The following is a 27,767-nucleotide window of genomic DNA, read 5'->3' on the forward strand; positions in this document are numbered from 1 at the left end:
ACTAAAATAATTATTGATTTAAATCGTTGTGCAACGTTATAGGTAGGCTCAGCCATCATGCCCAGCATCCAAGATTCAAAATCTACATGCAGAAAGTTAAATTGGCGATTCAACAGTTTGGGACAAGGTCCCTGGCATAAACATGGGATGGCTAGTTGTTTACTGGTTGGAAACCAAACCCACCTTGCTGTTGAGGAGTTGTGGTTTATTCCAGGGTGCTGAATGGGTCGCATCCACAGTCTCCAGGCTCTTGTCCTGTATCACCATCAGTCGGAGTAAAGACAGGGTTAGAAAAGGCAGAATACACCCACACACTAGTGGGCTGATTATACTGTCAACTCCTAGTGTTTACTACAAAGCCGGTCTTGTCACAATGTAGCTCTGGTCACAAATAGTGCACTTAATGGAAAAGACTGGGCTCTAGTCAAAGTAGTGCACTATATAGTGAATAGTGAGTCATGTGAGACAGCCATAGATGACATCATCATCAGGGTCAGGAGGGATTGAGGGCGAGAGATCAAGAGAGAAAAATCTCAGTAAGACTAAAATAATGGTTTTCTGAAAAAGGTCCAGTTGCCAGGACCACAAATACAAATTCCATCTAGACATCGTTGCCCTGGAGCACACAAAAAATGATACATACCTCGGCCTAAACATTAGCGCCACAGGTAACTTCCACAAAGCTGTGAACGATCTGAGAGACAAGGCAAGAAGGGCATTCTATGCCATCAAAAGGAGCATAAAGTTCAATATACCAATTAGGATCTGGCTAAAAATACTTGAATCAGTTATAGAACCCATTGCCCTTTATTGTTGTGAGGTCAGAGGTCCGCTCACCCACCAAGAATTCACTAAATGGGACAAACACCACATTGAGAATCTGCATGCAGAATTTTGCAAAAAATATCCGTGTGTACAACGTTAAACACCAAATAATGCATGCAGAGCAGAATTAGGCCGATACTCGCTAATTATCAAAATCCAGAAAAGAGCTGTTAAATTCTACAACCACCAAAAAGGAAGTGATTCCCAAACCTTCCATAACAAAGCCATCACCCACAGAGAAATAAACCTGGAGAAGAGTCCCCTAAGCAAGCTGGTCCTGAGCCCCAGGACAGAAACACAATTAGACTCAACCAAATCATGAGAAAAGAAAATGATAATTACTTGACACATTTGAAAGAATTAACAAAAAAACAGAGCAAACTAGAATGCTATTTGGCCCTAAACAGAGAGTACACAGTGGCAGAATACCTGACCGCTGTGAATGACCCAAAATGAAGGAAAGACTCAGTGAGCATATCCTTGCTATTGAGAAAGGCCGCCGAAGGCAGACCTGGCTCTCAAGAGAAAGGCTAGGTGCTCACTGCCCACAAAATGAGGTGGAAACTGAGCTGCACTTCCTAACCCCCTGCCAAATGTATGACCATATTAGAGATGCCACAATCACAGCGGCAAGATTTGTGACCTGTTGCCACAACCAGTGAAGAACAAACACCATTGTAAATACAACCTATATTTATGTTTATTTATTTTCCCTTTTGTACTATTTGCACATCATTACTACACGGTATATAGACATAATATGACATTTGAAATGTCTTTATTCTTTTAACTTTTGTGAGTGTAATGTTTACTGTTAGTTTTTTTATTATTTATTTCACTTTTGTTTATTATCTATTTCACTTGCTTTGGCAATGTAAACATATTTTCCCCATGCCAATAAAGCCCCTTAAATTGAAATTGAATTGAGAGTAGTAAGGATGAAAGAGAGAGAGAGAGAGAGAGAGAAATGAGGAAGTAAGGGTGAGAGAGGGATAAAGACAAAGAGAGGGGGAGAGAGAGAGATGTACTGTTTCACAAGAACAATAACAATTTCAGCCATGCAGTCAAGTTGTCTGCCAGTGTTTATAGGATCAAGGGTCAGTTCCACAGACTGCTTTACAGTGATTACACGTTACTGGAATTCTCCAATTGTTTCCTTGTAACTCATAAGAAATCTATTGAACCAACATCAGCCTCATGCAATGTGATCAATAATTTCACAGAACTCTTAGATTCAAAACCTTTTCAGGTATAATACTGTAACTGTAGGTGGACTTGCTTTGTTTTGATTGAGGTGGGTTTTAATGTCATATTTGTAAATTATTTTAAAACAGATATCTCAGATGTATGAAGTAGTAATTAAACAATACGTTGGTGACAGTTATGTTTAAGACAGTTAGTTATTAACAATGAGTAGCGACAACTTTTGGTTTGAGGTTTGACACTTTTGTCAGCTTTCTTGTTTTGCTGTTAAAGACATCTATATTAGCATCTCATAATATACAGCATCTATAATGATGAAATATCTGAAAATACCCAGAATTTACCTCCTAAACACAAAAAAGTGACTTACCTGTTTATCTCTCACCCGCCTCTGTTGTGTTCATGGTACTACTGTTGGTCATACACACAGTAGATGCACTATAGTCTTGAAAGTGGACTTATACCGAAAGAAATCATAACATTTTACTGGAAGCCAAATATGTTTACAACCTGCCATAATTTAGGCTAGTTACGCCAGCTGGCCTTACACAATGTAATAGACGCTGCCGTCCAACAGATGGCGACAAAGCACTTTGCTGTGACAGCTAAACATTTTTCCAAACGACAAAATTACACTTGTTCTTCTTGCCATACCGTAGAACTGGTACAAGCTGTCAACAACGTGTGTGGTTGTTAGATGCATGTATTGATACTTGTAGTTAATCGATAAAAAAACGGATTCTGCAGCTAGCAAACATCTATTATTGAGCAGAGATGGAAGCGACTGAAAAAAATTATGCATGTAACAGTAGTGAGTTTAGAAGAAGCGAGTTATCAGACACAGAACTCGAGATTGTGGGACAACCCTACTCCATCTCGGTGCTCAAAGTAGGCTATTGTCTGTCCGAACAGGACGGTTCTTTTCGAGCAGACGGGACTATCACTCTTCTAACGGGACCTAGAACTATTCTAGTCGACACCGGAGGACCGTGGGACCGGGACTTTCTAGTGAAACGGCTGAAGGATAAGCGATTAGACCCGGGTGATATCAGCTTGGTGGTGGGAACACATGGCCACTCCGACCATGTTGGTAATCTGGGGCTGTTTCCAGGGGCAACAATAGTTGTGGGGTGTGACATCAGTGAGGGGGATAGGTACCTTCCTAACCAGCTGTCTGAGGGGCAACCCTATCCTATTGATGAACATGTGAGTCTGAAACTCATCTTTTGTTCAACCTAACTCAGTGTAATCATATTCAATAGTGTGTGTGTGTGTGTGTGTGTGTGTGTGTGTGTGTGTGTGTGTGTGTGTGTAACAGCCATATTCAATGATTTTCCGTGCATATTCACCAGCACTTTACAGTGCATCATTTGCATGTTAGAATAGGTACTGCCTACCACTGTACTCTGAACCTCATTGCAATACCTTAATTTCTCCACCAGGTGTCAATAGTACCCACTCCAGGCCACACAGGGCGCGATGTGAGCCTTCTTGTGAAGGGAACCACAATGGGCACGGTGCTTGTTGCCGGGGACCTATTTGAGCGTTGCACTGATGACGACAGTTGGAGAGAACTGAGTGAGAATCCTGCAGTTCAAGAGGCCAGCCGACAGGAGGCGCTACGCACCTCTGATGTCATCATCCCGGGACACGGGTTGCCGTTCAGGATCCACAGGGAGGAGGTGGATGGACGCTCCGGGTAGAAACTGCCCTGTTAGGCCCTTAGGCACAGATCAGTTTTAGCCTTTCTCTCTAACCGTAGCAATGTGGGGGAAGAAGTGCAAAACCTTAGATCAGTGGTTAGATATAACCACTGATGTGTACAGTGCATTCAGAAAGTATTCAGACCCCTTCCCTTTTTCCACATTTTGTTACGTTACAGCCTTATTATAAAATGTATTTAAAAAAAATCTCATCAATCTACACGCAATACCCCAAAATGACATCACGATACCCCATAATGACAAAGCAAAAACAGGTTTTAGACATTTTAGCAAATTGTTTGTAGAGCTCTGTGACAGGATTGTGTCGAGGCACAAATCTGGGGAAGGGTACAAAAACATTTCTGCTGCATTGAAGGTCCCCAAGAGCACAGTGGCCTCCGTCATTCTTAAATGGAAGAAGTTTGGTACTTCCAAGACTTCCTAGAGCTGGCCGCCTGGCCAAACTGAGCAATCTGGAGAGAAGGGCCTTGGTCAGGGTGGTGACCAAGAACCCAATTGTCACTCTGACAGAGCTCCAGTTCCTCTGTGTAGATGAGAGAACCTTCCAGAAGGACCACCATCTCCGCAGCACTCCACCAATCAGGCATTTATGGTATTGTGGCCAGACAGAAGCCACTCCTCAGTAAAAGTCACATGACAGCCCGCTTGGAATTTGCCCAAAGGCACCTAAATGACTCTCAGACCATGTGAAACAAGATTCTCTGGTCTGATGAAACCAATATTTTACTCTTTGCCCTGAATGCCAAGCGTCACGTCTGGAGGAAACCTGGCACCATTCCTACGGTGAAGCATGGTGGAGGCAGCATCATGCTGTGGGGATGTATTTCAGGCACTGGGAGACTAGTCAGGATTGAGGGAAAGATGAACGGAGCGAAGTGCATAGAGATCCTTGATGAAAACCTGCTCCAGACCGCTCAGGACCTCAGACTGGGGCGAAGGTTCACCTTCCAATAGGACAGCGACCCTAAGCACACAGCCAAGACAATGCAGGACATGTCTCTGAATGTTCTTGAGTGGCCGAGCCAGAGCCCGGACTTGAACCTGAGTAAAGGGTCTGAATACTTACAGTACCAGTCAAAAGTTTGGACACACCTACTCATCCAAGGGTTTTTCTTTATTTTTATTTTTACAATGTTTTACATTTTAGAATAATAGTGAAGACATCAAAACTATGAAATAACACATGGAATCATGTAGTAACAAATCCAAATATGTTTTATATTTCAGATTCTTCGAAGTAGCCACCCTTTGGCTTGATGACAGCTTTGCACACTCTTGGCATTCTCTCAACTAGCTTCATGAGGTAGTCACCTGGAAGGCATTTCAATTAATAAGTGTGCCTTGTTAAAAGTTCATTTGTAGAATTTATTTCCTTAATGCGTTTGAGCCAATCAATTGTGTTGTGACAAGGTAGAGGTGGTATACAGAAGATAGCCCTATTTGGTAAAAGACCAAGTCCATTACTTTAAGAAATGAAGGTCAGTCAATCCGGAACATTTCTTTTGAAGTTTCTTCAAGTGCAGTCGCAAAAACTCTCAAGCGCTCTGATGAAACTGGCTCTCATGAGGACCGCCACAGGAAAGGAAGACTGCGTGAATCATGCCTTCATGGTGAAATTGCTGCAAAGAAACCACTACTATTTTTTTATTTGTATTTAACTAGGCAAATAAGTTAAGAACAAATTCTTATTTACGGTGACGGCCTACCCCAGCCAAACCTTAACCCGGACGACGCTGGGCCAATTGTGCGCTACCCTATGGGACTCCCAATCACTGCCGGTTGTGATACAGCCTGGAATTGAACCAGGATCTGTCATGATACCTGAAGCACTGAGATACAGTGCCTTAGACCGCTGTGCCACTCGAGAGCCCGAGAAGAAGAAGAGACTTGCTTTGGCCAAGAAACACAAGCAATGGACATTAGACCAATGGAAATCTGTCCTTTGGTGTGATGAGTCCAAGTTTGAGATTTTGGGTTCCAACCGCTGTGTCTTTGTGAGATGCAGAGTAGTGGAACGGATGACCACCGCATGTGTGGTTACCACTGTGAAGCTTGGGGGAGGAGGTGTGATGGTGTGGGGGTGCTTTGCTGGTGACACTGTCAGTTATTTATTTAGAATTCAAGGCACACTTAATCAGCATGGCTACCACAGCATTCTGCGGCAATATGCCATCCTATCCTGTTTGCGCTTAGTGGGACTATCTCTTGTTTTTCAACAGGACAATGACCCAAAACACACCTCCAGGCTGTGTAAGGGCAATTTGACCAAGGAAAGTGATGGAGTGCTGCATCAGATGACCTGGCCTCTACAATCACCCGACCTCAACCCAATTGAGATGGTTTGGGATGAGTTGGACCGCAGAGTGAAGGAAAAGCAGCCAACAAGGGCTCAGCATATGTGGGAACTCCTTCAAAACTGTTGGAAAAGCATTCCTCACGAAGCTGGTTGAGAGAATGCCAAGAGTGTGCAAAGCTGTCGTCAATGCAAAAGGTGGCTACTTTGAAGAATCTAAAATATATTTAGATTTGTTTAACACTTTTTTGGTTACTACGTGATCCCATATGTTTTATTTCATAGTTTTGATGTCTTCACTTTTATTCTATAATGTAGAAAATAGTAAAAAATTAAGAAAATCCCTTGAATGAGTAGGTGTGTAAAATATTTGCAAAAATGTCTAAAAACCTGTTTTTTTTATCGGGTATTTGTGTGTAGACTGATGTAGACATTAATAAATGCATTTTTATAGCTTCCAAAATCGTTCTTTTTTTTTACATTGGCGGAGGAATACCAAAATGGCTGTGCGGTGGCTCCAATACAACACCCCTGTCAGTCATCTACACATCAGTGGGCGGTAACCTTATCGTCATCTCACAGTGACTGAATCTATGTCGGGACCTTCCACACACATACTCGACTCACACTCGACTCATACTGTATTGGCCATGTGAATTAGATGGTGTGCTACTGTGTGTCGGGACACAGTGACTGTCCACGGACCCAAACAAGATACTGTGGTACATCTAGCCGTGGTAAGAATCGCATCACACTAGTCTGCGGTATAAGGACAGTTGTCTGTGTTGATCACCTGTCTACTTTGCAAACGTGCCTCGAAATGAAACGTGTACATGGGATGTGCACGTCTCCTTGGGGCACGAAGAGGCTATGAATGATCATTCTGTGGTGGTAGAAATATTTGAACCAAAGATACTGGTTTCCTTTATTCATCTGTGGTTGAAAATTCACCATAACACAAGGTATTGTCAATGAGTTGTATCTTTCTTTCAGATGCTGAGGTTTACCATCTTGGGTTAAATGCTGTAACGTTTGTGTTGTTTTCTCTTTATACTCTATCACCACAGGTGACCGCTGGGGTCTAAAGGGCTTGGTAGAATGTAAGTGAATTCTAATAGGGGTCAATGTTGAGTGATTAAATTGGAGAGAAGGAGTTCCCCCTTAGATCGGAGACAGCAGCAGAGCCCCACACAATAGCCTACAATAGTACACTATGATATATGGGCAGGTGTGGAAATGGGAAAAAGTCACTCTGGGAACCCCCCCCCCCCCCATTTTTTTATTTCTAGGAATCTATGTAAACAAAATAAAAATAATGATTCCACCCCTGACTAATGATGTCTGGGGTAAAGTTGTCTTGCCTAGGATGTTTATAGGATTTTTATAATGTTGGCTAGCCTTAAGCAAACACGCCTTTCATAGCACTCATTATGAAATCAAAACTGATTTGAATAATGAGGAAATCATAAAAAGCCATTGTGAACGTTAGTCAGAGGGCCTAAGGCAGGGGCCAGGGGCCATTCAATGGAACAGTGTTGCATAACTGGGATTTGTCAATGGTTAATATCAAGTGTCTTGGACTCAATAAAGTAATTACTTTTTCTTCATTTGTCACTAGGCTTCCCCGATTAACTAACTCAGCATTGTTCCTCCCTCTGAATCAGTATTATCACTGTAATGATGGTGTAGAATAGAGTTCGCCAGTTTTGTAGTCCAAAAAAAATGAAACCTGTTTCGTTTAGACATTCCTATGGGGCAAATGAATGGGGAAAGAAGGGAGTTTTGGGATAAATGCTGAAAATAAGGTTAACAGGCTTAGGAGCGTTTTGTTCGATGAGATAATATCGCTCAAGTAACATGAGCTTTATGAATTATGAAGCATTTATGTGCTTATTTTGATTACATAAATGCTTCAAAATTCACAAAAAGTGACGTTAGCTGATGCAGATTAATCTCATAGAACAAAACGTGTAAGTTCTTCTAAGCCTGTGTTTACCTTCATTCATTTCCCCTTAGGCTTTGGCCAACGAGCCATGGCGGAGTTAGCCTCTGTTAGTTCCTACAAAAAGATGCCATTACTATTGCTTCCTAAACAAACACATGCCTTTTCATCAACTAGGTTACTGTATTACATACAGTGAGGGAAAAAAGTATTTGATCCCCTACTAATTTTGTACGTTTGCCCACTGACAAAGAAATGATCAGTCTATAATTTTAATGGTAGGTTTATTTGAACAGTGAGAGACAGAATAACAACAAAAAATCCAGAAAAACGCACGTAAAAAATGTTGTAAATTGATTTGCATTTTAATGAGGGAAATAAGTATTTGACCCCCTCTCAATCAGAAAGATTTCTGGCTCCCAGGTGTCTCTTATACAGGTAACGAGCTGAGATTAGGAGCACACTCTTAAAGGGAGTGCTCCTAATCTCAGTTTGTTACCTGTATAAAATACACCTGTCCACAGAAGCAATCAATCAATCAGATTCCAAACTCTCCACCATGGCCAAGACCAAAGAGCTCTCCAAGGATGTCAGGGACAAGATTCTAGACCAACACAAGGCTGGAATGGGCTACAAGACCATCGCCAAGGAGCTTGGTGAGAGGGTGACAACAGTTGGTGCAATTATTCGCAAAGGGAAGAAACACAAAGGAACTGTCAACCTCCTTCGGCCTGGGGCTCCATGCAAGATCTCACCCCGTGGAGTTACAATGATCATGAGAACGGTGAGGAATCAGCCCAGAACTACACGGGAGGATCTTGTCAATGATCTCAAGGCAGCTGGGACCATAGTCACCAAGAAAACAATTGGTAACACACTACGCCGTGAAGGACTGAAATCCTGCAGCGCCCGCAAGGTCGCCCTGCTCAAGAAAGCACTTATACAGTGGGGCAAAAAAGTATTTAGTCAGCCACCAATTGTGCAAGTTCTCCCACTTAAAAATACGAGAGAGGCCTGTAATTTTCATCATAGGTACACTTCAACCATGACAGACAAAATGAGGAAAAAAAATCTTGAAAATCACATTGTAGGATTTTTAATGATTTTATTTGCAAATTGTGGTGGAAAATAAGTATTTGGTAAATAACAAAAGTTTATTTCAATACTTTGTTATATACCCTTTGTTGGCAATGACAGAGGTCAAACGTTTTCTGTAAGTCTTCACAAGGTTTTCACACACTGTTGCTGGTATTTTGGCCCATTCCCCCATGCAGATCTCATCTAGAGCAGTGATATTTTGGGGCTGTTGCTGGGCAACACAGACTTTCAACTCCCTCCAAAGATTCTCTATGGGGTTGAGATCTGGAGACTGGCTAGGCCACTCCAGGACCTTGAAATACATCTTACGAAGCCACTCCTTCGTTGCCCGGGCGGTGTGTTTGGGATCATTGTCATGCTGAAAGACCCAGCCACGTTTCATCTTCAATGCCCTTGCTGATGGAAGGAGGTTTTCACTCAAAATCTCATGATACATGGCCCCATTAATTCTTTCCTTTACACGGATCAGTCGTCCTGGTCCCTTTGCAGAAAAACAGCCCCAAAGCATGATGTTTCCACCCCCATGCTTCACAGTAGGTATGGTGTTCTTTGGATGCAACTCAGCATTCTTTGTCCTCCAAACACAACGAGTTGAATTTTTACCAAAAAGTTATATTTTGGTTTCATCTCACCATATGACATTCTCCTAATCTTCTTCTGGATCATCCAAATGCTCTCTAGCAAACTTCAGACGGGCCTGGACATGTACTGGCTTAAGCAGGGGGACACGTCTGGCACTGCAGGATTTGAGTCCCTGGCGGCGTAGTGTGTTACTGATGGTAGGCTTTGTTACTTTGGTTCCAGCTCTCTGCAGGTCATTCACTAGGTGTGGTTCTGGGATTTTTGCTCACCGTTCTTGTGATCATTTTGACCCCACGGGGTGAGATCTTGCGTGGAGCCCCAGATCGAGGGAGATTATCAGTGGTCTTGTGTGTCTACCATTTTCTAATAATTGCTCCCACAGTTGATGTCCTCAAACAAAGCTGCTTACATATTGCAGATTCAGTCTTCCCAGCCTGGTGCAGGTCTACAATTTTGTTTCTGGTGTCCTTTGACAGCTCTTTGGTCTTGGCCATATTGGAGTTTGGAGTGTGACTGTTTGAGGTTGTGGACAGGTGTCTTTTATACTGATAAGTTCAAACAGGTTCCATTAATACAGGTAACGAGTGGAGGACAGAGGTGCCTCTTAAAGAAGAAGTTACAGGTCTGTGAGAGCCAGAAATCTTGCTTGTTTGTAGGTGACCAAATACTTATTTTCCACCATAATTTGCAAATAAATTCATTAAAAATCCTACAATGGGATTTTCCGGATTTGTTTCTCATTTTGTCTGTCATAGTTGATGTGTACCTATGATGAAAATTACAGGCCTCTCATCTTTTTAAGTGAGAGAACTTGCACAATTGGTGGCTGACAAAATACTTTTTTTGCCCCACTGTACATGCCCGTCTGAAGTTTGCCAATGACCATCTGAATGATTCAGAGGACAACTGGGTGAAAGTGTTGTGGTCAGATGAGACCAAAATGGAGCTCTTTGGCATCAACTCAACTCGCCGTGTTTGGAGGAGGAGGAATGCTGCCTATGACCCCAAGAACACCATCCCCACCATCAACATGGAGGTGGAAACATTATGCTTTGGGGGTGTTTTTCTGCTAAGGGGACAGGACAACTTCACCGCATCAAAGGGACAATGGACGGGGCCATGTACCGTCAAATCTTGGGTGAGAACCTCCTTCCCTCAGCCAGGGCATTGAAAATGGGTCGTGGATAGGTATTCCAGCATGACAATGACCCAAAACACACGATCAAGGCAACAAAGGAGTGGCTCAAGAAGAAGCAAATTATGTTCCTGGAGTGGCCTAGCCAGTCTCCAGACCTTAATCCCATAGAAAATCTGTGGAGGGTGCTGAAGGTTCGAGTTACCAAACGTCAGCCTCGAAACCTTAATGACTTGGAGAAGATCTGCAAAGAGGAGTGGGACAAAATCCCTCCTGAGATGTGTGCAAACCTGGTGGCCTACTACAAGAAACGTCTGACCTCTGTGATTGCCAACAAGGGTTTTGCCACCAAGTACTAAGTCATGTTTTGCAGAGGGGTCAAATACTTATTTCCCTCATTAAAATGCAAATCAATTTATAACATTTTTGACATGTGTTTTTCTGGATTTTTTTGTTGTTATTCTGTCTCTCACTGTTCAAATAAACCTACCATTAAAATGATACACTGATCATTTCTTTGTCAGTGGGCAAACGTACAAAATCAGCAGGGGATCAAATACTTTTTTCCCTCACTGTAGATGGACCAACTACTCTGACATATACCTCAATAGCCTATTTATTAGGCCTAGTAGATGCGTTCCTCATTGCATTGGTAAATGTAGGCTACAGATTCACAGCTGTGACAGTACATCTATAGATTTTCAAATCATCCACCTCCACTCAAGTTAGGAGATGTGCATGACTGAACCAAAAAGCCTTATAGAGTTCAATGACATGACACTCAAGCCGCTCCTTGACCCCTCTAACAATGCAACATGTCACTCATTTACTGTAAGTCCTGTGAATCTTTTTAATCTTGTCTATGTTACTCAAAACCACTTCATATTTTCACTCAAGCACCCATTCAGTGCACTGGAGTGGCACTGGAGGGGCCTTAATCTTAGACTTAGTTATTCATTCAGGGGGTCCTGCTGCTTGTGCAATATCACTACTGGTGTTGTGATTGTTGTTGTAGTCTTCACAAGGCCCTGTTTGTTGCCGTAGTGATCTCACACCAATGCAAGAGCCGTAGATCCTATGTGTTCTATTTAACTCTGTGGTTAGAACCATAGAATGAATTCAAATCTGAATTCTATGGGTTCAGCACTCTCACTAACTAACTGTGCAAGGCCTCAGACGTTTCTGAAACCCCACCAGCAACGTAGTCTGGATAATAATAAGTTATAGACCACTTTTTATTACATAAAGAATCTCAAAGTGGAATCTCAAGAATCTCAAACATTTTGTTCCAGCTGAAGCCAGTTTTCTCTGTCGTTGTTCTGCCAAACACGATAACCTCACATGAGTTGGCTAAATCAGAAACACACAGTCTGAAATCCAGGTAACTTCCAACATCATCTAAATCAGGGCTCTCCAACCCTGTACCTGGAGAGCTACCCTCCAGTAGGTTTTAACTCCAACCCTGTTCTTGGAGAGCTACCCTCCTGTAGGTTTCAACTCCAACCCTGTTCCCGGAGAGCTACCCTCCTGTAGGTTTTAACTCCAACCCTATTCCTGGAGAGCTACCCTCCTGTAGGTTTTAACTCCAACCCTATTCCTGGAGAGCTTCCCTCCTGTAGGTTTCAACACCAACCCTGTTCCCAGAGAGCTACCCTCCTGTCGGTTTTAACTCCAACCCTATTCCTGGAGAGCTACCCTCCTGTAGGTTTTAACTCCAACCCTATTCCTGGAGAGCTACCCTCCTGTAGGTTTTAACTCCAACCCTGTTCTAGGAGAGCTACCCTCCTGTAGGTTTTCGCTCCAACTCCAGTTGTAACTAACCTGATTGATTTTATCAATTAGCTAATTATTAAGTCAGGTGTGCTAGATTAGGGTTGGGGTGAAAACCTACAGGATGGTAGCTCTCCAGGAACAGCGTTGGACTGCCCAGATCCAAATTATCAATACATCCTGAAAGTTAGATAACCGTTAATGATCAAATTAATATTCGTCACAGGATGTGTGCGTACTTTACAGGCGTGTGCTTTAATTAATGTTATACAATGGGTGGTTTGGAATTCCCATTATTAGAGTCTATCCTGCCCCTTGATATAATAGATAACATACACATGGCCAGTATTCATAACATTTGCCATTGTTTACATCGTTACCTAGCAACGCACAACTACGACTACTAGCAGTTTCTAAACAACTACTTTTACCATTATTACTGCTATTACTACTATTACTACTACTATTATTACTACTACTATTATTACTGTTACTACTATTACTACCACTATTACTGCTATTACTACTATTACTGTTAGTACTATTACTACTATCTCTACTACTGCTACTATTACTAATATTACTACTTTTACTACTGTCACAAGATTTTTCAATACTATAGCTTTGACCAATTCCCCCTAGGTTGTAAAGCTAGGGTTAATAAGAATTAGGCAAAGACTCAGATTCTGCAAAAGGTTTGTTGTAGTTTATTCATGAGAGCTCTCCAAAGTCAACCAAAATTTGAACAGTCTTTATAACCCCCTCTACGCACACACACACACAGGTTTATCACTTTTCTACCAGCCTTGGAAGTTTCTCGCTGTTCTCTCCTCTCCTCCCTAGATTAGAGAGGCCTTGGAAGTGATAAACAACAGGCCCTCTTGTTGTCAGCTTTTTCAGAGTTATCATGTGTAGTCTACCAGCCTCTGTTTTCTCCCTCTTACACACACACACATACATTATTAGAATTATAGTATTATATGTTTCAGGGTAGAATTCTTTAGTCATTACGTTAAACCGTCTCCTCCCTTTACTACTATTACTACTTTCACTACTATTGCTACTTTTACTACTGTCATGACGTTGCCCTCTTTGGGTACAGCAAGCCCCATCCCCCTCTCCCTGTCTCCTACACACAGGCTACTGTGGTCAGAGAGAGGTCGTAAATTCCTGGAGGAGATTATCTCCTCATGGCCACAGTATAGAGAGAGAGTGAATTTTCATAGAGAACAAAGGAATTTCTTCCACCTTACAGAACTTGAGGTCCGAACAACATTTATGTTCTGGAGAAGGTATAAAAGTTCGGTGTAGAATCCAGCTACGAACTGGTCTGTTTGGTACAATTTTGTGACACTCATGAGAGACAATACGGTCACATTACCATAACGCTGTTTATATAATAGCCTCAGATATGAGGTTTACATCTAATTGTTGTATAAGATGAATGAGTGAAGATGATACTGTTTGTAAAATTGTGTAATGTGATTTAGCGGGATCATTTTCGTCAACATCCTCTGAATTGCATTACCAAATTAAATTACTAAAAATATTTTATATTCATGAAATCACAAGTGCAATTTTTCAAAACACAGCTTAGTTTATTGTTAATCCACTTGGTGTGTCAGATATCAAAAAAGTTTTACAGCTAAAGCAAACCAAGCGTTTATGTAAGGACATCTCTCTCAGCAGACAAAACATTACAAACAGCTAGCAGCAAAGTAGATTGGTCACGAAAGTCAGAAAAGCAATAAAATGAATCGCTTACCTTTGATGATCATCGGATGTTTGCACTCACGAGACTCCCAGTTACGCAATAAATGTTCCATAAAGATTTTTTTTATATCCAAAATACCTCCATTTGGTTGGCGCATTTTGTTCAGAAATCCACAGGCTCGAGCGGTCACGACGGGGCAGACGAAAATTCCAAATAGTATCCATAAAGTTCGTAGAAACATGTCAAACGTTTTTTATAATCAATCCTCAGGTTGTTTTTACAATAAATAATCAATAATATTTCAACCGGACCATATCTTTTTCAATAGGAGAGAGAGAGAAAATGTCTGCTCCAAGCTGTTGCGCATGCAAAACTCTGCTGGCACCCAGCCATACAATGACACGATGTGATCGTTCTCGCTCATTTTTCAGAATAAAAGGCTGAAACTATGTCTGAAGACTGTTCACACCATGTGGAAGCCATAGAGAAATGAATCTGGTTGATATCCTTTGAAATGGAGGGAAGGCATGCAATGGAATAGGGAGCTTTCAAAATAAGAGGCACTTCCTAGTTGGATTTTCCTCAGGTTTTCGCCTACAATATCAGTTCTGTTATACTCACAGACAATATTTTGACAGTTTTGGAAACTTTAGACTATTTTCTATCTTAATCTGACAGTTATATGCTTATATATATATATAGCTTCTGGGCCTGAGAAATAGGCAGTTTAATTTGGGTACGTTTTTCATCCAAACATCAAAATACTGCCCCCTACACTCAACAGGTTAATGAAGGAAACTCCAATTCCCTTTTGAGTTTAACTAAATCTGAGGACCGCCCATGAGCCCAGTTCGGACCTGAGTCATGAGACAGCCTTTTTCTGCTCTCCCGAATAAAACCCCCACTTTGAGAATTTCTCAACAGACCATGTTTCCCTCAATTACGAGAGGACAAAGGTTGCAGACCAGCTTACCTTGATAACGAGAGGGCCAAGGTTTGAGTAGATGGCTGAATCTTTTAACCATACCACGTGGTTAAACTCTTAGACTATCGATACCGACAGAATAAGAACAAGTCTTTTGATATTAATTACTAGTCTGCAGCTAGGAATTCGGTATCATTGAACGCGAAGACCGACAACCGCTGAAACATCTATCCATAACAACATGAATGAATGTCACTCTGAACTATTGCAATGATTGCAATTGTTCATGTGAGCGGTCATGTGCAAAGGATTAGTATTTCAATTGTTATAATTATCAACTGTGTCTTATCTCATTCGACCCCCACTTCCCTTTTGTACACCAACCCACGATGCCGGTTTATCCCACTAGGGAAACTCCGTTATCATTTCCTTGTAACTATCTACTGTTTGTTTATGCATTTCTGTGAATTACTTAGTTAGTAATTAAATTATTTAAGACAATTGATGTATGGATGACTCATAGTGAAAACTGGGTTCGTTCAGATAACCAAGAATTTACAACGTGTGGTATGAGACTAACTTGAGGTAAATAATCATTCATTAATTCGAAGACTAATTGATAAGATACAAAAATATCTGAAGAGTTATATTATGAAAATTATAACTTTGTAATCTGAAAATTTTCCTTGGTGCCCCGACTTCCTAGTAAATTACATTTACCTGATTAGTTAACTACAGAGAATCTTTGATAAAAACTAAAAGTCTTCAGTTAATGATAGTAAAGACACGACACTACTATTACTACTTTTACTATTACTACTGTTATTATTACTATTATTACTACTTTTACAACTGGTATTACTACTATTACTACTACTACTACTATTACTACTTTTACTATTACTACTTTTACTATTACTACTTTTACTATTGCTACGATTACTACTGCTATTACTACTATTACTACTTTTACTACTACTACTTTTACTACTATTACTACTACTTTTACTACTATTACTATTACTACTATTACTATTACTACTATTACTACTACTACTTTTACTACTATTACTACTACTTTTACTATTACTACTATTACTACTACTTTTACTACTATTACTACTACTTTTACTACTATTACTATTACTACTATTACTACGTTTACTGCTATTACTACTAGCTAGGCAAGTCGTTGTATTTTAAGTCTTAAAATCAAAGCTAAGATGTTTTTTGGTTGGAATTGCAGTATGTATTTAGTTTGAGAATTTAGACATGAGCTAGAAACTTTGACAGACTGGTTTCGCTTCGTCTCGTGGCTATAAACACACACAGCCATGATACAAATGTCACAATACCTGGCCTCATGTACTTTTGGTTAATTCAAGTTAGGTCATCAAGTTATTAATAAATATACCTTGTGTCCTGATCTGCCATCACCTTTACTGTCCCACATGCATTACCTAACCAAACCACACCCAGTCTCTAGTTCCAATTTCATAGAGCTGGAGTATCTACCTGTACAAAGATCACTGCACCACATCAACAACGACCTTCAACAAAGATAATAGGGTGCTATTTGGGTAGCAGTACTGGTCAAAAGTAGTGCACCATAAAGCGAATAGGGTGCTATTTGGCTTTACATCCATAAACAGTGTTTTCCTGTGTTGCGAAGACGAGAGGGTGGTTAAAAACACTGCTGTTCACGCTCCCAGGTGATATCTGGATGCCTGATGAAGACCTAAGGGTGGAAACGTTGTGTCGATAAGATCACCTGGGAGCGTGCAGCATTTTCCTTTTTATTTTTCAAGAGTTCACCGAGAACTACAGCACCTGCAAAAAAAAAGTACCTGGATGTGCATTTGTTCTTCAGCTTCTGGTGACTAACGTAAATGTGCAGATATGTCAGGTGTTTAAAAGTGGCCATAAAGAGTGACATTTGACAGTTTCTGTCTGTTACCATGGTACAATGTTATTGCATATTGTAGTGACCTTAACTAATTGATGTCACCAGGCAGGCCAAAACAGGCAAACATTTCAGACAGCCTTTAAAAATAGCTCTTACACTAAAAGGGCATTACCATCACTTTCACATCTTCACAGTATTATTCCAACTTCATAGTGTAGAAATATACATTCAGTGGCCATTTTATTAGGTACACCCATCTAGCACTGGGACCCCTGTTTGCCACCAGAACAGCCTGAATTATTTGGGGCGTGGAAGGCAGGATAGGATGAGTCCATGGACTAATGCTGCTTACGCCAAATCCTGACTCAGTATGACGCAACAGGAACCAGGATTTGCCAGACCAGCAATGTTTTTCCACTCCTCAATGGTCCAGTGTTGGTGATCTGGAGACGCTTTTTCTTGTTTTTAGCTGATAGGAGTGGAGCCCGATGTGGTCCACAGGAGGTTGGTGGCACCTTAATTGGGGAGGACGGGCTTGTGGTAATGGCTGAAGCGGAAAAGTGGAACGTATCAAATGCATCAAACACATGGTTTCCATGTTTCACAATCTCTGGCGGCGAGGAGACTGAACCCTCACCAGGCAAGGTGGGCTACGTTCTTTACCCGTTTTGTTTTCACCCTATCCTACAGACCAGGTTCCCAGAACGCTAAGCCAGACGCACTATCCCGGATGTATGACACAGAGGAGCGGTCCATGGATCACACTCCCCTACTTCCGGCCTCTTGCCTGGTGGCACCGGTGGTGTGGGAGCTGGACGCGGACATTGAGCGGGCGTCACGTGCAGAGCCCACTCCTCCCCAGTGTCCAGCTGGGCGCCTGTATGTTCTGTCTGCTGTCCGCGACCGTTTGATCTATTGGGCCCACACGTCACCCTCCTCTGGTCACCCTGGCATCGGTCTGACGGTGCGTTGCCTTAGTGGAAAGTGCTGGTGGCCCACCTTGGCCAAGGACGTGAGGGATTATGTTTCCTCCTGCTTGGTGTGCGCCCAGTGCAAGGCTCACAGGCACCTGCCCAGAGGGAAATTACAACCCCTTCCCGTTCCACAATGGCCATGGTTGCACCTGTCGGTGGACTTCCTGACGGATCTTCCTCCCTCACAGGGCAACACCACAATACTGGTCGTTGTGGCACGGTTTTCTAAGTCCTGCCGTCTCCTCCCTTTGCCCGGTCTCCCTACGGCCCTACAGACTGCGGAGGCCCTGTTCACTCATGTCTTCCGGCACTACGGGTGGCTGAGGACATAGTCTCTGATCGAGGTCCCCAGTTCACGTCCAGGGTCTAGAGAGTGTTCATGGAACATCTGGGGGTCTCGGTCAGCCTAACTTCAGGTTTTCACCCCGAGAGTAACGGGCAGGTGGAGAGATTAAACCAGGATGTGGGTAGGTTTCTGCGGTCATATTTCCAGGACCGGCCGGGGGAGTGGGCGGCGTTCATCCCCTGGGCAGAGATGGCCCAAAACTCACTCCGCCACTCCTCCACTAACCTCTCTCCTTTCCAGTGCATACTGGGGTATCAGCTGGTTCTGGCATCGTGGCATCAGAGCCAGATCGATGCTCCTGCGGTGGACGAATGGTTCAATCGCTCGGAGGAGACCTGGGACGCCGCCCATGTGTACCTACAATGGGCTTTGAGGCGGCAAAGAGAGGGCACTGACTGCCACCACAGCGAGGCCCCGGTGTTCGCACCGGGGGACCGGGTCTGGCTCTCAACCCGAAACCTGCCCCTCCGCCTGCCCTGCCGGAAGCTGGGTCCGCGGTTTGTGGGGCCATTTAAAGTCCTGAGGCGACTGAACGAGGTATGCTACAGGTTACAGCTTCCCCCAGATTATCATATTAATCCCTCGTTCCATGTGTCTCTCCTCAGGCTGGTGGTGGCTGGTCCACTCCAGGAATCTGGACATCGAGAGGGCCCCGGCGTATGCTGTTCGAGCTATCCTGGACTCGAGGCGTCGGGCAAGGGGCCCTCAGTACCTCGTGGAGTGGGAGGGGTACGGTCCGTAGGAGAGATGCTGGGTGCCGGTGGAGGACGTCCTGGACCCTTCGTTGCTGCGCCTCGTCCTCCGGGTCATCCCAGAGGTCGGTGTCGGCGCACTGATGGAGCCGCGCGTCAAGCTGAGGGTACTGTCATGACTTCCGACGAAGTCGGTCCCTCTCCTTGTTCTGGTGGCGTTCGGCGGTCGACGTCACCGGCCTTCTAGCCACCGCCGATCCACTTTTAATGTTCCATTTGTTTTGTCTTTGTTTTACACACCTGATTTCAATCCCACAATTACTGTTTCATTTCTGAAATATGTATTTATCTATATAGGATCACTGTACTTAATTATTGTAAATTACACCAATAATTCAGAAAATAAAAATGTAAAAACTTTTTTTTAAATTGCAAATTTGTTTTGATGACATCATTCCCTTTAGTGTGGGTTTGTGTTAAAACACATGCTAGCTTTACAGAGTTCTCTATACGTATGTGCGTGTGTGTGTGTGTATACTCTAACTGATGGAATGGGTGTGGATGCTAATTGGATTATAGATTAACAGGATAGCTCTATACTGTATGACTCACTGTGTGTGTGTGTGAGTCCAATCACTGTACTGACAGGAGAGTGAAGGTCAAAGGTTATTTCAAGGTTTTGATTTCAGTCACAAAAAAGTTACCAAAGACCAACTATGAGCTCTATGTCAGAATTTCAGTTAGGATGACAGCTATAACAATGTTGTTAAATAATTATAAGATGAATTTGTTTGCTTTGTAAAATGTAGTGTTAAAGATGTTTGTACAGTATTTATTCAAATAGCTGTTCAAATACAAAAGGGACATTTTGATCGTTCCAGGCCTAGCTACGTGGTCTGTAACCTGAATGTCTGATGTGCATTTATGTGAGAAATCAGCGTATACGCCTAGGTGTTGAATGTACATGTTCCCATGGAGACAGCAACCTTACCTTGATCTCTCTTGACCTCTTGGTTGGCCAATCCAAGCGGTCTATTATGTGTTCAGATGGTGACGAAACATAAATATGTACAAAAAGGCAAGATACCAAAGGCATGCCCAAACTAAACAGTAAAAAACCAACCAGCAGCCTCTCCAAGCTGGCACACTGACTGACAATCACCTTAACTGGCAGAACCTGATGGGTTGATCAACCAGGTTCAGCAGCTGGACAAGGTGAGTAGTGTGGAAGTGTAACTTGGATATTCTGTTTGTCTATCTCCCAACATGAACCTAAGTTACCGTATCCAACGAAAGTCAAACATAAGAAGAGAGAACTGAATAGAACAGGAAAACCTGCTGGGGGGACCAAAGTCGTTAATCAAAGTATTTTCAGTTCCTTTTTTTACACCTTAATATGGCCGTAACTGTTGAATCATTTCTCAAATGTTACACACTCCAGACAATCTTACTCCCCATTCTCGAAAGAGGATCAGAGGGGAGAAGGAAATCAGTAGAGGGGAATAGTAGTGGTCAGACAGATGAAAAGAGAGGGTAAGAAAGACCGATACAGAACAGTTTACAGAGAGACAGAGTTGTTTAGTTTATTAGGTTCTCCATTATCTACTGCACATGCAGCAGCTACTCTTCCTGGGGTCCACATAAAACGTACAAATACATGACAAAGTACAGAACAGTAATAGACAACATAAGATATTACATTACAATTAAATAGGAGTTATATTTAGGAAAGACATAAAGAGACAACAACAATACTATTTACACACTATTCATATACTGTTTTCATATTGTTATATAGAGTACAGTTAAATAAGAGCTTTAGAAAGAGGAGAGGCACTGTGATGCAATATGTTTTTTTATCTGTTTTTTCAAGCTAAACCTGAGTAACCTCTAGTGACAGAGCATTCCACCATGACATGGCTCTATACATAACTGAGTAACCTCTAGTGACAGAGCATTCCACCATGACATGACTCTATACATAACTGAGTAACCTCTAGTGGCAGAGCATTCCACCATGACATGGCTCTATACATAACTGAGTAACCTCTGGTGGCAGAGCATTCCACAATGGCATGGCTCTATACGTAACTGAGTAACCTCTGGTGGCAGAGCATTCCACCATGACATGGCTCTATACATAACTGAGTAACCTCTAGTGACAGAGCATTCCACCATGACATGGCTCTATACATAACTGAGTAACCTCTAGTGGCAGAGCATTCCACGATGACATGGCTCTATACATAACTGAGTAACCTCTAGTGACAGAACATTCCACCATGATATGGCTCTATACATAACTGAGTAACCTCTAGTGACAGAACATTCCACCATGACATGGCTCTATACATAACTGAGCGACACATTAAATCTGTTTTTGGTTTGGGTATCCGTGAGGTATAGTGGCGTGTCTGGTGAGGTATGTATGTCTGTTTGAAGTGTATGCAAATAGATTATACACGTGGTTAGTCATTTTCAACACAGAAATGTTTCTTAAGAAGACGAGAAGAGAAGTAGTCAATTTCTCCTCAACCGTCAACCATGAAAGACCATCATGTTGTTGATGTTAGTTCTGTGTTTGTAGTTCAGGGCAAGGCGTTCTGCTTTGTTATGAGTCAGCTGCAGCTTTTCTAGGTCTTTCTTGGCTGCACCTGACCATATTACTGTAATCAAGATAGGACAAGAAAATAGCCTGAACAACATCCCGAGCCGACTAGGTGCAACCCTAATGGTTCTGGATAAGAGCGTCCGCTAAATGACGAACATGTACATGTAACTAGTACAGTTGATTTTTTGTGTCACAGCATGTTTTTATAACAGACATACCTCTCCCCATCTTCACAACTATTTTGTCCATACGACTTGAACATGATTACTGACCATCCAATGTAACTCCTATTAGTTCAGCTTCTTTAACATGTTCAATAGTCACACCCTTTATACACAACGCCAGTTGAGGTCTAGGTCTGAGTGAATGGTTCCAAAACAAATCTAATTTTGATAAACTCCCATATCTACTGGGTGAAATTCCACAGTGTGCCATCACAGCAGCAAGATTTGTGACCTGTTGCCACGAGAAAAGGGCAACCAGTGAAGAACACACACCATTGTAAATACAACCCATATTTATGCTTATTTATTTTATCTTGTGTCCTTTAACCATTTGTACATTGTTAAAACACTGTATATATATATAATATGACATCTGTAATGTCTTTATTGTTTTGGAACTTCTGTATGTGTAATGTTTACTGTTAATTTGTATTGTTTATTTCACTTTATATATTTTGCTTTGGCAATGTTAACGTTTCCCATGCCAATAAAGGCTTTGAATTGAATTGAATTGAATTGAATTGAGAGGGAGAGAGAGAGACTGATAGATGACTGATCGCATGATGGGGTTCCAGAGAGAGAGAGAGAGAGAGAGAGAGAGAGAGAAAGAGAGAGAGAGAGAGAGAGAGAGAGAGAGAGAGAGAGAGAGAGAGAGAGAGAGAGAGAGCGTGAGATTGATAGCAGCATGGACAGCACCTCTTTACAACCTCCTATAAAAACCCTTATCATTGGTGCTTCATTTACCAAACTAGCGGTCGGGAACTTGTCAGAGAGTGGGAACAGGGCTGAACCTCTCTGGCAGTACTCCTGGAATCTTGTTACATTGATTAGATGTTTGTTTGTTTGTTTGTTTTGTTTATTTGATTTGGAAACCACCCAATAGGCAATATGAATGTTCCAATCACATGTCTGAAAGAAAGCACAGCAGCTGGCAGCTGACATCTGACTGACTGGCAGGATGTTGTTGACTTGACAACAGATTTGTGCTGTTAAGGCTATGTTATTCACGAATAATAACAATCACAAATCTGTCAAACTGAGGGTGGACAGTCAGAAAGAAATATCAGATATATAGAAACAAAATCCGATGTGGGTTCTTAGGGTGGCTGTCATTGAGATTGTCTATCTGGTTTGAAACGCATTTGATAAGAGGTCGAGACCATAATGACCTGTAGAGAAAGTTAAAGCAGAGTGTGACTGTCAATCCCAGCCTAATTATAAAGCACAGAGAGATCAAATCTGGGTCTAGACCAGCTAATAATCATTGTGTCCAATACTCAGTGGTGTAAAGTACTTAAGTAAAAATACTTTTGAAGTACTATTTAAGTTGTTTTTTTGTGGTACATTCCTAAAGAAGATATGGACTTTTTACTCCCTGACACCTAAAAGTACTTGTTACATTTCGAATGCTCAGGCAGGACATGAATATGGTCCAATTCACACACCTATCAATATAACGCATTGTCATCCCTACCGCTTCTGATCTGGTGGACTCGCTAAACACAAATACTGCATTTGTAAATTATGTCTGAGTGTGAGAGTGTTGCCCTGTCTGTCTGTAAATTAAAAAAACAAGAAAGAATTGTGCCGTCTGGTTTGTTTAATAGAAGGAATTTAATGTATAGCTTTTACTTTTACTCAAGTATGACATTGAGTACTTTTTCCAAGACTGTACTTAAGTATATTTAAAATCAGATACTTTTAGACTTTTCCTCAAGTAGTATTTTACTGGGTGATTTTCCCTTTTACTCAGTCATGCAGTCATTTTCTATTAAGGTATCTTTACTTTTACTCAAGTATGACTAGAGTATTTTTTCCACCACTACTAATACTGGTGTGGTTTTGTCCTAATTAAACTTAGGCCTTAAAACTGTTATGCAACACATTTTAAGACAGATGCAGAACTTTACGAAGCATCTCCACCCATTCTAACTGTACACTGGCGTCAGACAAAAACTCACAAACTGAACACACCCACGCCATATCACTCACTGTTACTTATTCACTCAATGAATTGGTGGTTTTGCAATGTGCAACGCAAGATCATACACATCTTGAGACGTAGGCTAGTGATAATAGGGTAATAGCATTTATAATACACTCCACTCCCTACACCCTTCTTTCCCTCCCTCCTCCTATCTTGTTCTACACTTTCATCCCACCTATAAAAGTACGGGTCCCTCTCATTGCCCTGATCCCTCTCATTGTCCTCATTCCCTGCTAACTGAATGGCTAGCCCGCTAACTCTTAAGTTAGCCATGGGCAAATTAAAAAGCATTTGTGTCCTGCTGTGGATATGTGGGTACAGTGCCCTGGCTACCACAGAAGAAGGGTGAGTTACAGAGACTGAGATATTAATATTGAGCTGCAAAGTTTGGTCAATTTGAAATGTTTGATTATAATTGTATAATCATATTCTACTGTAAAGTATGAATTACAGGTATCAGATATTGTAAGGTGTTTCGAGTATTTTACCAATCAAGTTTTACAGAATAATTGGTTTTGTTGCATTTGCCGTACTTGACACACGCTATTGTAAAGACAGTGTTAATGAACTCACATTTGTCGCTATCAGGGACGATGTGTGTATTTGTAATCTTCTTCTGATGGAGCTGGGTGAAACAGATGTGGCTCTGAAATGGTATCCTTTCAAGTAATTGTTCTGAACGATTGTAAAGCAACTTCATGAACAATTGTTGTTTAGCTAGCTAGCTAGTCAAATCTTTTTTTTAATCCATATTAGCAGAGACATGACATCAGTCAAAGTAACTCAAAACAAGACATATGGTATCAAGACCAAAATAAAACTAGCAGAAACGACCCACATACGATTCCCCCCATGGCAGCATCGTCTCATTGTTGCTAGCTATCTGACCATCCAGAATCATAGCAACACATGGACTTCTTCCCCATTGGATCGTGTGCAGCGTTTTTTGTGACGTTGTCAGTTATAATTAATTAATTAAATTAAATGATACGCCATCCACTCGTACGGTATAGACAAAAATCCCTGCTGCTATTTTTTTGCGGCATTTTTGTGATGTTGTCAGCTAAACGGTCTATAATTAATTTAATTGACTTCTTAAATCTCTGCTGATATTTTGGATTCTATAGGAATTCATATTCTTCACATTGCATATGGATAGATCCCAGACAGTATATTTTATACAAACAGGAAACCACATTTAATCTACCTCTCTTTTTTCTTTTACACAGCTATGCAAGATCAGTGAGAGATGCTGGTAAGTTTGCCATATCAAAACACAATTTGGTTTTTCATCTTTTGCCTTGTTGTTAATATTAGCAGAACACTTGATTAAAATATGATGGGCAGCCCAGCTCTACCACAAGTGATTCAACTGATGATTAGCTGATTAGTTGAATCAGATGTTTTAGTGTTAGGCTAATTGGATACAAATCATGTAACCCCACTCTGTGGGTCTACTGTACAGCGTCTGATAGATACAACCGGCAGGTGAGTTCAGTCACATGATCCAGTCATCACAATGTCCTTGGGAACATGATGGTCTTTCTCCATATCCTACCCTATACTGTACAACACAAAGACGCTTATCGCTACACAACCTGCTTACACACTGTCAGACGTGCCCGCGCGCACACAGACACACAAAAACACACAGACACTTTCTCGCAGTTATGGTACAAAACAATGCAAGAGGGGGCCATAAAGTGGGGCAGCGGTCTAGGGCAGCGGTCTAAGGCACTGCATCTCAGTGCAAGAGGCGACAGTACAGTCCCTGGTTCAAATCCAGGCTCAATCACATCCTGGCCACGATTCGGAGTCCCATAGGGCGGCGCACAATTGGCCCAGTGTCGTCTGGGTTTGGCCGGGGTAGGCCATCATTGTAAGTAGGAATTTGTTCGTAAACTGACTTGCCTAGTTAAATAAAGGTTAAATAAAAAAATTAAGTAATTGGTTTAGGGTCTGGGTGTTCCATAATCAACAGATTCCAAATGAATTACTGTTGATATGGCAAGAGGTAATCAACAGATTCCAAATGAATTACTGTTGATATGGCAAGAGGTAATCAACAGATTCCAAATGAATTACTGTTGATATGGCAAGAGGTAATCAACAGATTCTAAATGCATTACTGTTGATATGGTAGTCAGCTGTCTTTTGCCAACGTGTTTACGCAATGTCACCTTGGCTGTATAGTAGCCTTGAGAAGGACAACACATGACAACACATTTGATATAATGCCATTTACCTATGATGATTTGAGCAGCCAATTGCTCCGTGATATTTGCCTTATTATATCAACAGCATGTCACGTGCAACCAGGGGGGAAAAAATCCTAGACCACCTTTACTCCACACACAGAGATGCACACAAAGCTCTCCCCCTCCCTCCATTTGGCAAATATGACCATAATTCTATCCTCCTGATTCCTGCTTACAAGCAAAAACTAAAGCAGGAAGTATCAGTGACTCACTCAATACGGAAGTGGTCAGATGACGCAGATGCTACACTACAGAACTGTTTTGCAGCACAGACTGGAATATGTTTCCGGGATTCCTCCAACGGCATTGAGAAATACACCACCTCAGTCATCGGCTTCATCAATAAGTGCATCGATGACGTCGGCCCACAGTGACTGCATGTACATATCCCAACCAGAAGCCATGGATTACAGGCAACATCCGCATCGAGCTAAAGGCTAGAGCTGCCGCTTTCAAGGCTTATAAGAAATCCCGCTATGATCCCGCTCAGACAAACCATCAAACAAGCAAAGCTTCAATACAGGATTAAGATTGAATCCTACTACACCGGCTCTGACACTCGTCGGATGTGGCAGGGCTTGAAAACTATTACGGACTACAAAGGGAAACCCAGACGCGAGCTGCCCAGTGACGCGAGCCTACCAGGCTAAATGCCTTTAATGCTCACTTCGAGGCAAGTAACACTGAAGCATGCACGAGAGCACCAGCTGTTCTGGATGACTGTGTGATAACGCTCTCGGTAGCTGATGTGAATAAAACCTTTAAACAGGTCAACATTCACAAAGGCGCTGGGCCAGACAGATTACCAGGACATGTACTCAAAGCATGTGCGGACCAACTGTCAAGTGTCTTCACTGACATTTTCAAACTCTCCCTGGCCGAGTCTGTAATACCTACCTGCTTCAAGCAGACCACCATAGTCCCTGTGCCCAAGGAAGCGAATGTAACCTGCCTAAATTATTACAGCCCTGTTGCACTCACGTCGGTAGCCATGTAGTGCTTTGAAAGGCTGGTCATGGCCCACATCAACAGCATCCTCACTGCCCTTTCCCACCTGGACAAAAGTAACACCTATGTGAGAATGCTGTTCATTGACTACAGCTCATCGTTCAATACCATAATGCCCACGAAGCTCATCCCGAAGCTCATCCCTAAGCTAAGGACACTGGGACTAAACTCCTCCCTCTGCAACTGGATCCTGGACTTCCTGACGGACCGCCCCCAGGTGGTGAGAGTAGGCAACAACACGTCTGCCACGCTGATTCTTAACACTGGGGCCCCTCGGGTTTGTGCTTAGGCCCCTCCTGTATTCCCTGTTCACCCACGACTGCGTGACCAAGCACGACTCCAACACCATCATTAAGTTTGCTGACGAAACAACAGTGTTAGGCCTGATCACCAACAACGATGAGACGGCCTATAGGGAGGAGGTCAGAGTACTGGCAGTGTGGTGCCAGGACAACAACCTCTCCCTCAATGTGAGCAAGACTAAGGACCTGATCGTGGACTACAGTAAAAGGCGGGCCGAACAGGCTCCCATTAACATCGACGGGGCTGT

The 27,767-nt window shown here is 42.2% G+C and overlaps 2 protein-coding genes across 4 annotated transcripts in view; both read left to right on the top strand.

Annotated features, from left to right (window-relative positions):
• Positions 1 to 2,678: 2,678 nt before the first annotated feature.
• LOC139398832 (metallo-beta-lactamase domain containing 1) lies at positions 2,679 to 19,454 on the top strand. Of its 3 annotated transcripts, none has more exons than XR_011631659.1 (3): positions 2,679 to 3,234; positions 3,471 to 7,145; positions 19,043 to 19,454. XR_011631659.1 is itself a non-coding variant. In XM_071144610.1 (2 exons), the coding sequence occupies exons 1-2, from the start codon at positions 2,803 to 2,805 to the stop codon at positions 3,729 to 3,731; spliced, it is 693 nt and encodes a 230-aa protein (XP_071000711.1). In that variant the 5' UTR covers positions 2,679 to 2,802; the 3' UTR covers positions 3,732 to 7,659. The 3 variants fall into 3 exon arrangements, 1 of the variants encoding a protein (XP_071000711.1); XR_011631660.1 differs by having other exon boundaries at positions 3,471 to 6,782; XM_071144610.1 differs by lacking the exon at positions 19,043 to 19,454 and having other exon boundaries at positions 3,471 to 7,659.
• A 4,738-nt stretch (positions 19,455 to 24,192) lies between these two features.
• Positions 24,193 to 27,767, top strand: part of LOC139398831 (zonadhesin-like) — a gene marked incomplete at its 3' end in the record, with an annotated part of 15,306 nt that continues 11,731 nt past the window's right edge. Inside the window, exons 1-2 of the mRNA XM_071144609.1 lie at positions 24,193 to 24,296; positions 25,181 to 25,206. Coding sequence (XP_071000710.1) covers positions 24,193 to 24,296; positions 25,181 to 25,206 — 130 coding nt within the window. The remainder of the gene's footprint in view (positions 24,297 to 25,180; positions 25,207 to 27,767) is intronic.

This window comes from Oncorhynchus clarkii, unplaced genomic scaffold, assembly GCF_045791955.1.
Source record: "Oncorhynchus clarkii lewisi isolate Uvic-CL-2024 unplaced genomic scaffold, UVic_Ocla_1.0 unplaced_contig_13786_pilon_pilon, whole genome shotgun sequence".
Classification (NCBI taxonomy): domain Eukaryota; kingdom Metazoa; phylum Chordata; class Actinopteri; order Salmoniformes; family Salmonidae; genus Oncorhynchus; species Oncorhynchus clarkii.

Excerpts from the sequence above, each read along its gene's own strand:
- LOC139398832 (XM_071144610.1), top strand. The coding sequence starts at position 2,803 with ATGGAAGCGACTGAAAAAAATTATGCATGTAACAGTAGTGAGTTTAGA. Across the intron at positions 3,235-3,470 it reads CCTATCCTATTGATGAACAT|GTGTCAATAGTACCCACTCC; the intron begins GTGAGTCTGAAA and ends TTTCTCCACCAG.